The sequence below is a fragment of the Leptonychotes weddellii genome, chromosome 7, assembly GCF_054177405.1.
Source record: "Leptonychotes weddellii isolate Sample4059 chromosome 7, ASM5417740v2, whole genome shotgun sequence".
In the NCBI taxonomy this organism is placed as follows: Eukaryota; Metazoa; Chordata; class Mammalia; order Carnivora; family Phocidae; genus Leptonychotes; species Leptonychotes weddellii.
The window spans coordinates 11,324,825-11,338,453 of NC_138375.1; the positions used below are offsets into that span (position 1 = coordinate 11,324,825).

The window sequence follows — 13,629 nt, forward strand, 5'->3', positions numbered from 1 at the left end:
ATTAAAACCTTCTGTTTTAACTGTGCCACCTTATAACTGCCAGGTGGAAGTAGAAGTTCAGGTTTTCCACTCAACCTCTGTTGACACTGGATGCAAGGGGCTCCTCTTTCCTGCTGGGGGGTGTGAGAATTTCTGGCTCCCCACGTGGTCTCCATTGATACTGTGGTGGGTTTGCCCTGTGACTTCTGGGTGATGCTAAAAGTCCTGACTCTCCACTAGGACCCCTGCAGATACTACTCTAGCAAGGAGGGGAAAAGCACTTGCTTATTCCCTTACTGACAACGGCAGGTGGGTAATTGGGTCAGCCTGATCCCCAGCTTACACTTGGCCAGGAAACCAACCACCACTCCAGCAATTGACAAGCTCCCACCAGACACCCCGGGTTGGAATTTGGGTGAAACTCTTTCCCAAAGGACAGGAACTGGTGCTCTCAGAGCAAGGTTGGAAGGCACTGGGTAGAGAAAAACAGTTGCCTAATAAATGATTACTGTTTTGGGGTAACTTAGAATGCTTACTTGTTTTTTGATCTTTTCAGTGATTACGGCCTCTTAAAAAAAGGCTGAGGGAGAAAGTGGAATAACACTCAAAGCTTTTTATCTCTTTGTTTAACATTCACTTGGTCTGCAAGTTTTTACTGAATGATTACTTTGTGTTAGGAATTGTGCTAGATACTGGGAACACATTGGTGAAAACCACACTATCCTTTTCTCAATAAGTATATAAATCTGTACTGAAAGTTAAGGGGTTAGGTGTGGCAGCTGGGTAAAAAGATTGGAAATTCTGGTTAAAATCATGTATTTGTACAATATCTTAATTTTAAAAAATTAAAATATACATATGTGAATACAGCTCTATTTTTAGCAGGAAAAGTGCTTTTCCTTTTTTTTTTTTTTTGTTTAACCATGTTTTCCCCCAAGCTTTTACAGTGACTATGACAACATGTATTTCTGTTTTATAATCAGAAGGATGTTAAAAATCATGTAGTTTTTTTTTTTTTTTTTTAAAACTGGAACTTCTTAAACAGGATCATCTCTGTTCCTCTTTCTGGTAAGCAATGAGCCTTGACAATATGTAGAGACTTTAATTTCAAAGTTGATAAATATAGTTAGTCATTATAATTTACTTTTCACCATTAGCTTTGCTCTGATATTAAAGACACTGGGAGGTAACCCAACCAAAAAGGGGTGACAGCAACTCCAAGATGAACAATGGCTAGGTCAAGAGAGGCCATGGCCCTCCTCTCTGAGGAGGAGAGGATCTGAGAACCTGAATCCACCTGTTGTTTACCACCTGGGTAACTCCATATGTTTAAACTGTTTGAGCCTCAGTTTCTTCTCCTGTCCATTTCGTGACTTATAGACCTCAAAAGAGGGACTGAGAGCATCAGGAAGACAACAGCGTATTAAAAAAGCAAGTTGTTAGCTCTGCAGCAAATATCAAGATGAATTTCCAATGTTCCACTATTTTTTGGTGGTTTTATGTTCAACTAAGCCTCCAAAATCATCAGATTCAGGGTAGTTCTCTAAATGGTGGTGGAAAATCACAAAGACCAGGTGAGCAGAAACCTGCTTTGGATGAAGATAATGCAGATGTCAGCTCCTTTCTAGATTGGATTTGTGCTTTCAGGTGGAGTCTCTGAAAATGCATTTAACTCTTCCAAAATTTTAACAACCATCTGTCTTATTTAGGGCCCATGATGCAAGGGGTTTTTTTTGTTTTAAAAGATTTTTTAAAGTAATCTCTATACCCCAAAAGGGGCTCAAATTTACTACGCAGAAATCAAGAGTCACATGCTCTACAGACTATACCAGCCAGGCACCTCCACAAGTTTTTAAATTTAACTCTAGGGATATGGGAAGCACATATTATCAGCCAGGCAGTATGCTAGATTCTATATATAAAAAGATGAATTAAAATGCAGTCCTTAATCTCTTGGGACTAGAGCACTTTAAATGTAATCAGAACAGCACGAAACTATTTAAACTTGCCCTTGAAAATAAATGAATTTATGATATTTCATCAATACATGATTTGTCCTGCACAATAAAACCTAGATTTTTGAATTTTGAAATGTTTTATTTTAAGAAAGAAAATTGTTCCAAATTTAAGGAAATTACCCAACTAGAACCCCAATTTCTGCATGTGGTTGAAAGCCCTTTAAGAAAGAGGTAATTACAAAAATTCCAGTTCTCCATGAAGTTATTGCAGATGCTTATATATTATGAATATATATGTATCATAATGCAAGTTTAATTTAATTTAAAACATCGAACACCTATAAGGAGAAACTGGGCTGTCTGCTTGCCTCAATACAAAGAAATTTGCGCCGTGAAGGCCCGGGTCTTCACAAAGATGCGATGTTATTAAATTCTAGGTATTTACATGGAAAGGGAATAAAACATTAAGAAGAATTTCCTTTTTCTATTTACAGGAGGGAACACCAAAGGGCCATTTTAAGGCTCTATTAGTGCCATATAAATCTCCAAAAGAGGTTGTAATGTATTAAACAAAGGATAACACCAACCACGAGAAAGAAAAAAAAAATCATAGAAACGGGGAGAAAATACACTTCCTGGCTCGGAAGGTCTTGAAAAGTTCTGAGCCAGGAAACCTTCCGCACCGGGGCGGGGAATGCCTTTGGCTCTTCAGTGACTCCCTGCTAAGTTCCCCTCAAGTTTTCCCTCCCTCTCTCCTCCATTCCCCGCCTCAGTCCCCAAAAGTGGGAGCCACAGGAGAATGTCAGCATAGATACCTGACTTTGTCAGACCGAATCAGACTTCGGTGCCTGTTTATTTTAAAGGCCCCCACACCCCAAATAGGCCGTATTTGCAGGCAAACCCAAGGGATTTCAAACGACGCCTGGAAGCTCATCTTACAAGTTGGGGGCCAAGCCTGCAAAAGAACAATAGTAAAATAGAGCCAGGAGCACGTTCCTTCGCTCAGAGCGGTTCTCCGGGGGGGCGCGAGGGCCTGCGCCTTGGCCGGGGCCGGGAGCCGGAGCCCCGAAAAGGCGTGCTGCCCCTTTAAAAGGCCGCGCATCTCCGGGCCGGCCTTCCTCCCCGGGGCTCCAGCTGTGATTGACGCTGGGCGGCGAGAGGAGGCGCCTGGCGCTAACAAAAGTCCGGCCCGCGGGTGAGCCGCGCCGGGCCGCGAGTCTCTGCTCGCTCGGGGCACCCGCAACAAGTGGCCGCCGCGCCCTCCCCGGGGAAGCCGCGGGCGCGCAGGGGCGCCGGGAGGAGGCGGCCGAGCCGGGGAGCCCCTGCCGCCCGCGCGGCTCAGCCCCACCGCAGAGGGATCGGGGCGGGCGGATGGGGACCCGGCGGCGGCGGCGCGGCGAGCCTCTGGGCGGCCCCGGGGCGCGGGCTCTCCGCCGCGCTGCGCCCGCTGGCCCGGAACGCGGATTCTAAGAGCGGCGGTTGCCCCCGGCCCCACCCGGAGCCATCGGGGGTGCCAGGCGGGGACGGAGCGCCCCCTCCCACCGGAGTGCAGGGGCCGCCCCCGGTCGGAGCCCGGCCCCGGAGCGTGGGGTATGCGCAGCTAACGGTCCCGTCGGGCGGGCTTTCCTCTGGTGGAGCGCGCAGGCGGTGCGCCCCAGCTATGGAGTGTCCGGGGAGACGGCGGGCATGACGGCGGCAGGATGGGCGCGAACAATGGCAAACAGTACGGCAGTGAGGGTGAGTGGGCCGTCCGTCCTCAGACTCCCGGATCGCGCCCCCCTCCCTTCCCCCTCGCCCTCCCGTCTGGGAAGGAAGGTTCTCGCACGCTACAGTGGCGCACCTCCATTTGGCACCGTGTCCGGGCCGTCACCTTCCCCTGTGGCACTGAGTGCGGAGGCGCCCCGAGGATGCTTTCCCACCGTGGGGGTCTCATTAAGCAACTTCCCAGGTCGTCTTTGGGGACGGCTCAAGTTTCATTTCTGCCGTATTTCTGATCACATGTGCCTCAACTTTCCTTTCCTAAGCATCTGGGGTTTAGGATGATGGTTTGGCAGAGGGCGGAAGATGCTTTTGAAAAATAACGCTGTGAAAACTTTCCCAGGCCTTTGTGCTCCAGTCCCCTGGACTCTCCTGTAGCAGGAACAACTTCTGGAAGAAAACGAAGTTAAGTTCCATTCTCTGCTCAATGCCCCTGAGCTGACAGCTTCGTGAAACACCACCTATGGGCCTCGCGAGGCGAGGAGTGGCCGGGGGCTTTGTCTGGGCTCTCTCGGGGCTCAAGACGGGCAAAGGACCATCTGTTACGTGGGGCTGGAAATTGCACAGAAATATTGCCTGTCAAGTGGGAACTTGGAAGCTGGGGAAACTTTAAACTCCACCTACTCCTAAAAGGATGATGGATGTGTGGGTTGGCTTCTCCCTCGCTCCTCCTCCTCTTTGCATAAAACCGTAGTATTGTAATCCAGCTGATTAGCAGCTTGCCCCCGATATGCATCCTGCCTGGGCTTTTTCCACCGTTCAAAAGTTTGTAAGGTTTGTCTTTCTTGAACTTGGCTGGAGGGGAGTGGAAGAGACGGGGTTGCTTTTATAAGCCCTCCCCCAGGGGACAGGCGGTTACAAACGGGGTCCAGCGCCTGCAGACTGGTAGGAATGCAGAATGGCTGTTCAGCATGTGGTGTTAGGGAAACTCCTATCATCCTGTTCAGAACTTTGAGGTGTGGTCACAGAACGTGGATGTCTCTCCCCGTGTTTGTGTCTGTTCGTTCTCAGCAGCTTGGTGAAATTACAGCAGAAACCGACCCTAGTAAACCATATCCACAGGAGCCTTTTGTTTTAATCATTCTTTTCCAGATCACTATGTTCTGAATTCCATATATACATAATCTCCTTATTCTGGGCAGTTTCGTGAGAGAGAATTTTTTTTTTTTTTAAATAATTTCATTTAAAAAAAAAGGTTAAACGGTTGTCTTTTTAGATAGCACATGTGAAAATAAGCCAACAAAGATTACTGGAGAATCTTGGACATTCCCCAGAACTTCTCAATGTTTTAAAAATTTGCGGAAAAATGAAAGATTAAGCCTTCTTACTCTGAATATTAAAAAGCTTGCAGGGAGTAAAGTGTGTGCCTGTCACTTGTGGATGTGCATACATTGTGATATTTGAACACGGTGTGTGTGTGGGGGGAAGGGACACCCCAAGAGGTAAATGGAGTCAGGGCTCTGCGTTCTTGAATGAAACCCCTCCAACACCCCTCGTAATCTTCTGCAACTTGTTCTTATATCCCAGCATTCTGGTATTGTAGTGTGTGGTGTATGACGACTTCCTGTCTGAACAGCAGAGTTTTCAACCCTTGGGAGAGAAAAGGAGAGACAGAGAACTAATGATCTCCAGCTGTTATCCGTAAATGCTACCTCTGCATTTTCACTTCAGCTGAAGTGAAATTTTACTGGGATCAGATTTAGATACACTGTGGAACTTTTTATAGGGAAAACCTCTTGGGCTCAGCTGATTCAAGGGAACCAATAGGAAGCTTTGGGTGGTAACTGAGTTTTAGCTGGAGGGACACATTGTGCTTAGTGTCCAACTCTCTTCCAATGCTTGGAGATTCCTCTGTGATCAGCAAGGAAAAAATAGAGAAGTAGAAGTAACATGAACTTAAAAATCTTTTCTTTCCCCCAGTTACATTGGACTTCTCCTAAATAGGGTTATAACATATGTACAGTTGACCCTTGAACAGCATGGGGTTTAGGGACACCAGTTCCCCTACCGTCAAAACTCTCAGTATAACTTTTGATGCCCTCAAAACTTAACAGCTAATAGCCTACCGTTGACCAGAAACCTTACTGATAGCATAGACAGTTGATTAACACATATTTGGTATGTTACATGTGTTATATGCTGTACTTAGAATAAAGTAAGCTAGAGAAAAGAAAACGTTAAGAAAATCATAAGAAAGAGAAAATAGATTTACAATTCTATACTGTATTTATAAAAAAATTTGCATATAAGAGAACCCACACAGTTCAAACCTGGGTTGCTCAAGAGTCAACTGTGATAAAAAAGACAGTTGATTAACACATATTTGGTATGTTACATGTGTTGTATGCTTTTACAATAAAGTAAGCTAGAGAAAAGAAAATGTTATTAAGAAAATCATAAGGAAGAGAAAATAGATTTACAATCCTATACTGTATTTATAAAAAAATTTACATGTAAGTGAACCCACACAGTTCAAACCTGGGTTGCTCAAGGGTCAACTGTAATTGGTATCTGTCAACAGTGTGTTTTTGGATGGCCAAATATATGCAAATAAGCCTGTTGGAATTCAATGTGTCAATGCTGTCTTATCTAAAATGTCAAATTTCAAAGAACGTGAAATCAAACCTTCAACATAGTATCTCTATTAAGACTGAGTATTAAGACAGTTTTAGTAGATTTGGTACAACTTAGGTATGGTTTGAAATTAAGATTTATTTCAAAGATTTATTTCAAACCATACCTAAATTGTACTAAAAGGGGGAAATTATTAGTGGATGCATATCCATTGAATGCAGTGAGAGACTGCATTCACCTGCATTCACTGCTCAACTCTAAAACATAGGGGTTTGTGTAGACTTTAATAATCTGCTCTTTAAGTATATTTTAGAGTTGACGCCATGATGTAAATGCAAAGTAGTGTTGAACTATTGGAATGTTTAAAACTTAAGTATTTCAATGTAATCTTACTTTCTTTTACTCCTGGAAAACCCCTTTTTCATTAAAACAACAAAAATTCTTCTTGAGACTTACCTTAGCAGGTGCAACAAGGGCAGAGATTTCCTATTCTTTATACTCCAAGGACGAGGACATCAGCATCACCTTGGAGCTTGTTAAAAATGCAGAATCTTGGGTTCTTCCTAGAACTGAATCATTTATCGTGCATATGTTAAAATTTGGGGGAAGTTCTTGTGTTGAGCAGAGAGCGTTAATTTGGGAGTCTGTAAATTTGAGTCCAGCTTCAGTTTAACTACTGTGACCTTGTTCAGTTCTCCTGAAATCAAGGAAGACCTGAAGTCTTTTTTCTCTAGAGTGAGGAAAGGAATTCCTTACTGACATTATCTATCAAGATCTAATTCTTGAGCACACAGCCATTCATTTTATTTTGCTCTTACAATGCCTTAATGGACCACTTAACAGAGATTAGCCTTGGAAGGTATGTTATGATAAATAAGGAAGTTAAGACTGTTATTGCCATGAAATCCATAAGTGCCCCTCCCCGATTTTGTCATCCCCTTTTCCCTCATCTCTGTCTTCCTCACTTATTCTCCCCTCCTCTCCTAATTCAACCAGTCGTGAAATCCCTGCTTTTCCCTTTAAATTCTAGGTATGGGTAAATAATGGGTGTTTCCAAAGTGTTTTGTTTTTCTAAATACTTAGTGACTATTCAGGTTAATGGTTTAATTTGTAGCCCTTCCTCCCTCCGCCCCCACCCATACTTGGATTTTGCTCCATGAAAAAGTTATCATACCATTCCTGATTTTTAGATTTCTAGAAACATAAATGAATATCTAAATGAATAGTATGTTCTGGTAAATTCCTTTATGGAGGTCTGTTTTTTTCTCTCTATCTTCTTCCATAACGTGTAACTTTCAGCCTGTGTGTAGAAATCTGGGAAATGAGTTGGAGTGAAGCAAAGCCATTATGACCATTAGCTTTGACTCCAGTTAAGCCAAATAAATAAATCTTGTTCGAGTAGGAAGAGGCAGGGTGCTTTCCCCTGCCTTTTAAGGTGTCGGAGCCTCACCCTCATTTACTCAGTGGTTTCATTGTTATGTTTACTCTACTCCCGCAGATCAGGGGCAGTAACACACAGTTAACAGCTCCTTTGCAAAATCCTGGGTGGTGTTGAATTTGAGCTGATGAGGCCATAGTGATGGGGTCTGACCCTTGGTTGCTCTGCTGCTCTGTCATGTGCCCTGGGCCACTTTTCACCATGTCACATCTGCGCTGTCAGATATGAGGAGAGCCAGTTGCCTGAACACTAAATCATCGCTCATCCATCACCACCTTGGGAAACGTATCTTGGAATAATAATAATAATAATGGCAGCTAATGTTTATTGAAAGCTTACTATGTCCAAGCATTATTCTAAGCCATTGACATACACCGACTCATGCGATCCTTATGACAGTTCTAAAGGCAGGCACTCCTAAGGTCCTCATTTTACCAATGGGGAAACACAGCTGCAGAGAGGATGAGCATTTCTCCGGGTCCTACGACTAGTACAGGTGGAATTGGGACTCAGGACCAAGTCTCTGTAAACCCAGAGTTATTTATTCCTTCATTCAACTAATGTATGCTGACTTCTTATTTCTTACTCTGTGCCAGAAACTCTTCTGGACAGTTGGGATGCATCAGTGAACAGATTAAGATCCTGTATTTGTCAGTCTTATCTTTGTGTGTGCATGTGTGTGTGTGTTGGGACGGATGGGAAGTCGAACAATTAGCAAGTGTATACACACACACAGCAATTCAGTAAACCATGTGATACATTCTAAGGGGCTGATGTCTCTGAATAAAAAAGTCATCAGATTATTGGGGATTGGGAGGAACTGGTTGTTGCCATTTTAATTAGAATAGTCACCATTGGCCCTGTTGAAAAGTTGGCATTTAGACCAGGACTTAATGGAAGTGGAAGACTGATCCTTGAGGATCCAGGTAGAAGACTGTCTGTTGTTTGGAACCACCGGGTTATACCAAGGGGAGTACTCTTTATGCTGGGGAGCATAAGTCCTCATTCGATGCACATGTCACATCACTAGTCTTCTATCTGTAGCTGCCATGGAACAGAGTCAGTTTTGGTCACTGGGCACTTTTTTCTTTCTTTTTTGCCAAGAGTCTTTGCAAATATCTTTTATCGAATTATATCGGATATTTTGTGACCACTTTTGGGTGGAGGAAGCCTAGGACATGCTCTTCATGCTGCGACCAAGGGATATTGCCCGGCTTGCTGGATGTGTAGAGAGAACTCCAGAGATCTCCGTCATACTTAGACAGAAGTAGGTCTTCATCTTTTGCCTCCAGTAAATAATTTCACTCTAATGAAAATCAGAAGATAAACCATACTGATTCCACTATTCGGTTCAAATCAAAGCATTAGCATAGCTAATGAGACCATATTTCATCTGACAGAAGATATTTTTAGAGATTTGGGGAATCTTTTGCACATTTTAAATGAGATAGCAAAGAGAGGGAACTTTTCCCTTGGGAAGCAAACTCATACTAAAATGAATTCTGGGTTGATTTTGAGTAATTAATAATAACTTTAGACCTTAGCCTTTATCTACTAGTGTCTCTTTTAGGTGTTAAAAAATATTCCCCCACTTTCCCTGGGGGGAATTAATTCTCTTTCTCTCTCTTGGTATCTGTCTATTATATGTATGTGTTTATGTCTATTTAGATATATTTAGGTACTAATTAGAAAAATCTGGGCACCTGGGTGGCTCAGTCAGTTAAGTGTCTGACTCTTGATTTTAGCTCAGGTCATAATCTCAGGGTCTTGGGATCCAGCCCAGCCTTGGGCTTCGTGCTCAGCAGGGAGTCTGCTTGAGATTTTCTCTCTCTGCCCCTCCCTCCTGCTCCTGTTCTCTCTCAGATAAATAAATCTTAAAAAGAAAAAAAAAAAAGAAAAATCTACTGATTTTATTTATTTTCCTGCCTTCTGTGAACACAGACTCCAGCACCAAAAATTGGGTTTGATAAATGACTTATCCTTATTTTCAGTGTAGTGAAGCACATTGACTGTACCTGGAGTTTTACTGTTACTTTTATTATTACCCTAAAACATGTAGATCTGCTGAACTTGAAGTGAGACCCTTAATTGTGCTGATGTTGAATGCCTTGAATAAAAGTTTTAACTTCCTGTTTTAAGACTTTTAATCAGTGTTATTGGTTAGTGATATTTAATCAGAAGCTGCAGATTGACTAGAACCACACAAAGACAGCATCTTCCTAAGAAGCTCGGATACACTTTTGTTCCGCACCCTGTTTACTGTGAGTGAGACAGAACAGCAGGTCTTCCATGTAGTAACAGAGTCCATATCAGCTGAACTTTTCTAGAATGTAGCTTGTTTTGGTTTGGTTTGGTTTGGTTTTGGTTTGGTTTGGTTTGGTTCTAGTTACAGAAATTTAGGACTCTTCTTCAACCTACTCATTGCATTAAATCTCCCGATAGAATAGATTTGTCCTAAGGAAGTTCAGTATCTGAGGAGCGAGGCAGGGAGACAGATACTTTTAGAACAGGGTGAGAAGTCCTGATTCACAGGAGGATCCTCCTTCTCCAGTGTGCTAAGTGTGGATGTGAGTGGGGAGGGGGAAATGTGAGTAAGAATAGAGTTACTCTCTAAATAATGACAGCTCTGGACAGTGTTGGCACTTCAGAATATCTAAAGGATGTTTCTAAAACAATAGCAACAAGCAGGTATGTTGGATGAGCAGTAGCTTAGACTCTTGGGAGAAACTAAATGTTTTGTTAAGAGACTTTCCCTAGGTGTTCCCGAAAATCCTTAGGTTCTGTGTCCCGTGTGGTTTATTTCATGGGAAATGATTCCTGTGGGTTCTGTAAGTGAGGACCTCGGAACGTTTCAGAGAAAGGACAAGAGTGTCTGACGAGCCTGGGTCCCTCCCCGGCATGCTTACTGCAACAGAGGAGAATGGAAACTTTTGGGCAGATGCTTTTAAAATGTGCTAGCTCATAGCCCAAAGATAGGCAACTGTAAAACTTCTGACATGAATAATCATTAACCATCTCTGCATTTTCCTCGGTAATGAAATATAAACACATGGTCAACATTTTCCCCGTTCCATGGTTGAAGAAGTGTAGACTGTTTCTGGAGCCGTAAATCTCTATTAAGCTGTGCATTAGATGTGCTCATTCTATCAATTCCTATTTAAATTTGAAACCAGTAACAAAATGAAAAACAGTTGTTAACACTGCATGAACTCATAATTGTAACGTTAGAGGCCTTGAGCAATGTGTAGAAATGTTATTAAAACATTTTTTGTTTGCTACCCTTTCTGTGGTAAATTCCTTTGCAGCATTTTTCAAGCAGATGTAGCAGTGGAAAGTGAATCAAAATTTCTAGAGAAAAATTTCGGGAATTTTTCTTGTCCTTGTGGATTGACCTTCTGGCTGTGAGTAACCCTCTTCTTGGCAAGGTGGACAAGTCAGGAAAAGGCTACTTATGTGTGCCATGGAACCTCTTGACCCAGTTGAGTACTTGAGTCAAATCGTGCTATCATCTAGGTTAAGTCCAAGATGAAGGCCAGGCCTGAGAGGTTCCAACTGTCAGAGGTAGCTCAGAGCCCAGGAAGGAGGAGCAGGTAGGAGACTGAGCGTGAAGTAGAGGAAGGAACGCAAGTACAAGGAGAGGGAAAAAGAACAAATTCAGAGAGAATGGGAATTAGGCATTGATTGCCTCGTAATGTAAAGAACAGGGTCAGTGGTCCCCCCAACTCTGTTTTCTTAAAAATGTCTTGGCTCATGGAACAGAAAGGATTATTCCTAGATATTAATATTGCTAAGTTTATTATATTTTTGGTCATTTAATAATTCATAATTATTGAGCACTCACTAAGTGCGACTTCGCCCTCTGAGCACTTTACACACACTCAGTCTTGTAGTTCCCAGCAGCCAGACGGGTGGGCGCTGATGACCCCATTTTATAGCTGCGAACACGGAAGCTGAGAGGCTGGCCCCTGCCCAGAGCACACAGCTGGTGAGTGGCCCGGTGACGCCTACAATCCCTTGGTGGCACTGGAGTCCATGCCCCTTGCCACTGTGCCCATGACCTCCTCCTCCCTGGTCATTGCAGGTGCAGCCAAAATTTTTCCCAGTCTTTGTTTCTTTGTGCGTCTTAAAGAATTGCAGTGGCCAAGAAGCAGCCCCTAAAAACAAACAGTGACAGTTTTATGGATTAGGAGATCAAAAATGAAAGATGTTTTTTGAAGGAAACTCTCAACGCATTTTATCTGGCTCTCCCACGGCCAGATTACCTGCTCATTTGGCGACAATCTGTTGACAAACTGGCCGGCTAACTAGGGTCTATAATAATGTCAGCACGTGAACTAATTAGCATATTCTTTGGAGTCTGTGGAGTGTAAAGTAGAGCAGAAAGGGTGTTCTCCTGATTCTCCGGAGCCCTATGTACGTTTCATTGGTCTTTCTGCTGGGATAGCCCTTACCTGGGATAGGCTCGGCACCTGCTCACAAACAAAGAGGACAAAGAAAGGTGCACACATTTTCTTTCCTCCCTAAATAGTTTATGTGTTATATCTTATATTTCCCTCTGGTTTCAAAACCATGGATTTGAAACAGCTGTTAATATGGGGAATTATTCCAATATGTACTTGAGAATTTGTCCTTCTCTTTTGCCAGCTCCTGGGAGACTTCTCCGTAAGTATGTCTATGAAATTGCTTTGGAGACTATAAAGCGTTTCAGACATTAATCTTATTGATCATCACAGGGACTTTGGGAGAGGTGTCCTCTCATTATCCCCAGTGTATAGGTGAGGAAACTGAGGCCTTTGCAGAGTAAGTGACTTGCCTTGATTTTACAGTGAAGATTAGGTGAGGTCATCTTGATTCTAAATTTAGTACACTTTCCACGATACCGTCACTCTCCCCTAAGTGCTACAGGAAACAATATAATCGTGCTGGAGGGTTATCACCAGGCATTCTTGACACTATTTTAAATTGCTTGCACCCCAGGATGAAAATGGGGATCTGAAGGCATCCATCCTTTAATCTCTTTTGCAGCAGAGAAGTCTAGCTCCCTGGTGGTCATCTCTGGCCATGGCGCGGGGCCACGGTGCGGGGCCACGGTGCCCGCAGGACCAGCCTCATGGTGATGAGACGATCATAATGAGAATGCAGAGTGAGTTGTTAGATACATGTTCACGATGAGATGACATTATTGGTTAGAGGGCACTTGCTCGTTGATAAAACTCAGCTGGGGCTCTGAGGGGCGTCTGCCTTCTCCGAAAACCTCCGCTCAGGAAAGTTATGTCACTGCCTGGGAGATCAGAGAGTCACCTCTGAAAATGGGGGACTCTGAGGGTCATGGGATTCCTGATTCTCTGTCATCTTCTGTGTCCTTTGCTGTCAAATAACCACATTTCCCAGAGGCCTTTGGAAGTGCTGAGGGCCTGGGGCAGGTCTTTTAGGATGAGTTGATAGCAACTCGCGGAGGTTCTGGTCATTATGATAGAAATTCACCTTGTTCATTTAGTTTTTATTTTTATTTTTTATTTATTTATTTTTTAAATTTTATTATGTTATGTTAGTCACCATACAGTGCATCATTGGTTTTTGATGTGGTGATCCACGATCCATTGTTTTCGTATAACACCCAGTGCTCCAAGCAGTACGTGCCCTCTTTAATACCCATCACCGGGCTAACCAGTCCCCCATCCCCCCTCCCCTCTAAAACCCTGTTTGTTTCTCAGAGTCCATAGTCTCTCATGGTTTGTCTCTCCCTCCAATCCCCCCCCCACACCATTTTTCCCTTCCTTCTCCTAATGTCCCCCATGCTATTCCTTATGTTCCACAAATAAGTGAAACCATTTGATAATTGACTTTCTCTGCTTGACTTATTTCGCTTAGCATAATCTCCTCCAGTCCCATCCATGTTGATGTAAAAGTTGGGTATTCATC

General features: G+C 43.3%; 1 protein-coding gene across 2 annotated transcripts in view; it reads left to right on the forward strand.

Moving 5' to 3' along the window:
- The first annotated feature begins 3,089 nt into the window (after nucleotides 1-3,089).
- FBXL7 (F-box and leucine rich repeat protein 7) overlaps nucleotides 3,090-13,629 on the forward strand; it is a 373,318-nt gene continuing 362,778 nt past the window's right edge. The window contains exon 1 of one of the 2 annotated variants that reach the window (XM_081825921.1): nucleotides 3,090-3,674. In XM_081825921.1, coding sequence (XP_081682047.1) covers nucleotides 3,638-3,674 — 37 coding nt within the window. In that variant the 5' untranslated portion in view covers nucleotides 3,090-3,637. The remainder of the gene's footprint in view (nucleotides 3,675-13,629) is intronic. The other variant, XM_006733172.3, reaches the window with a different exon arrangement.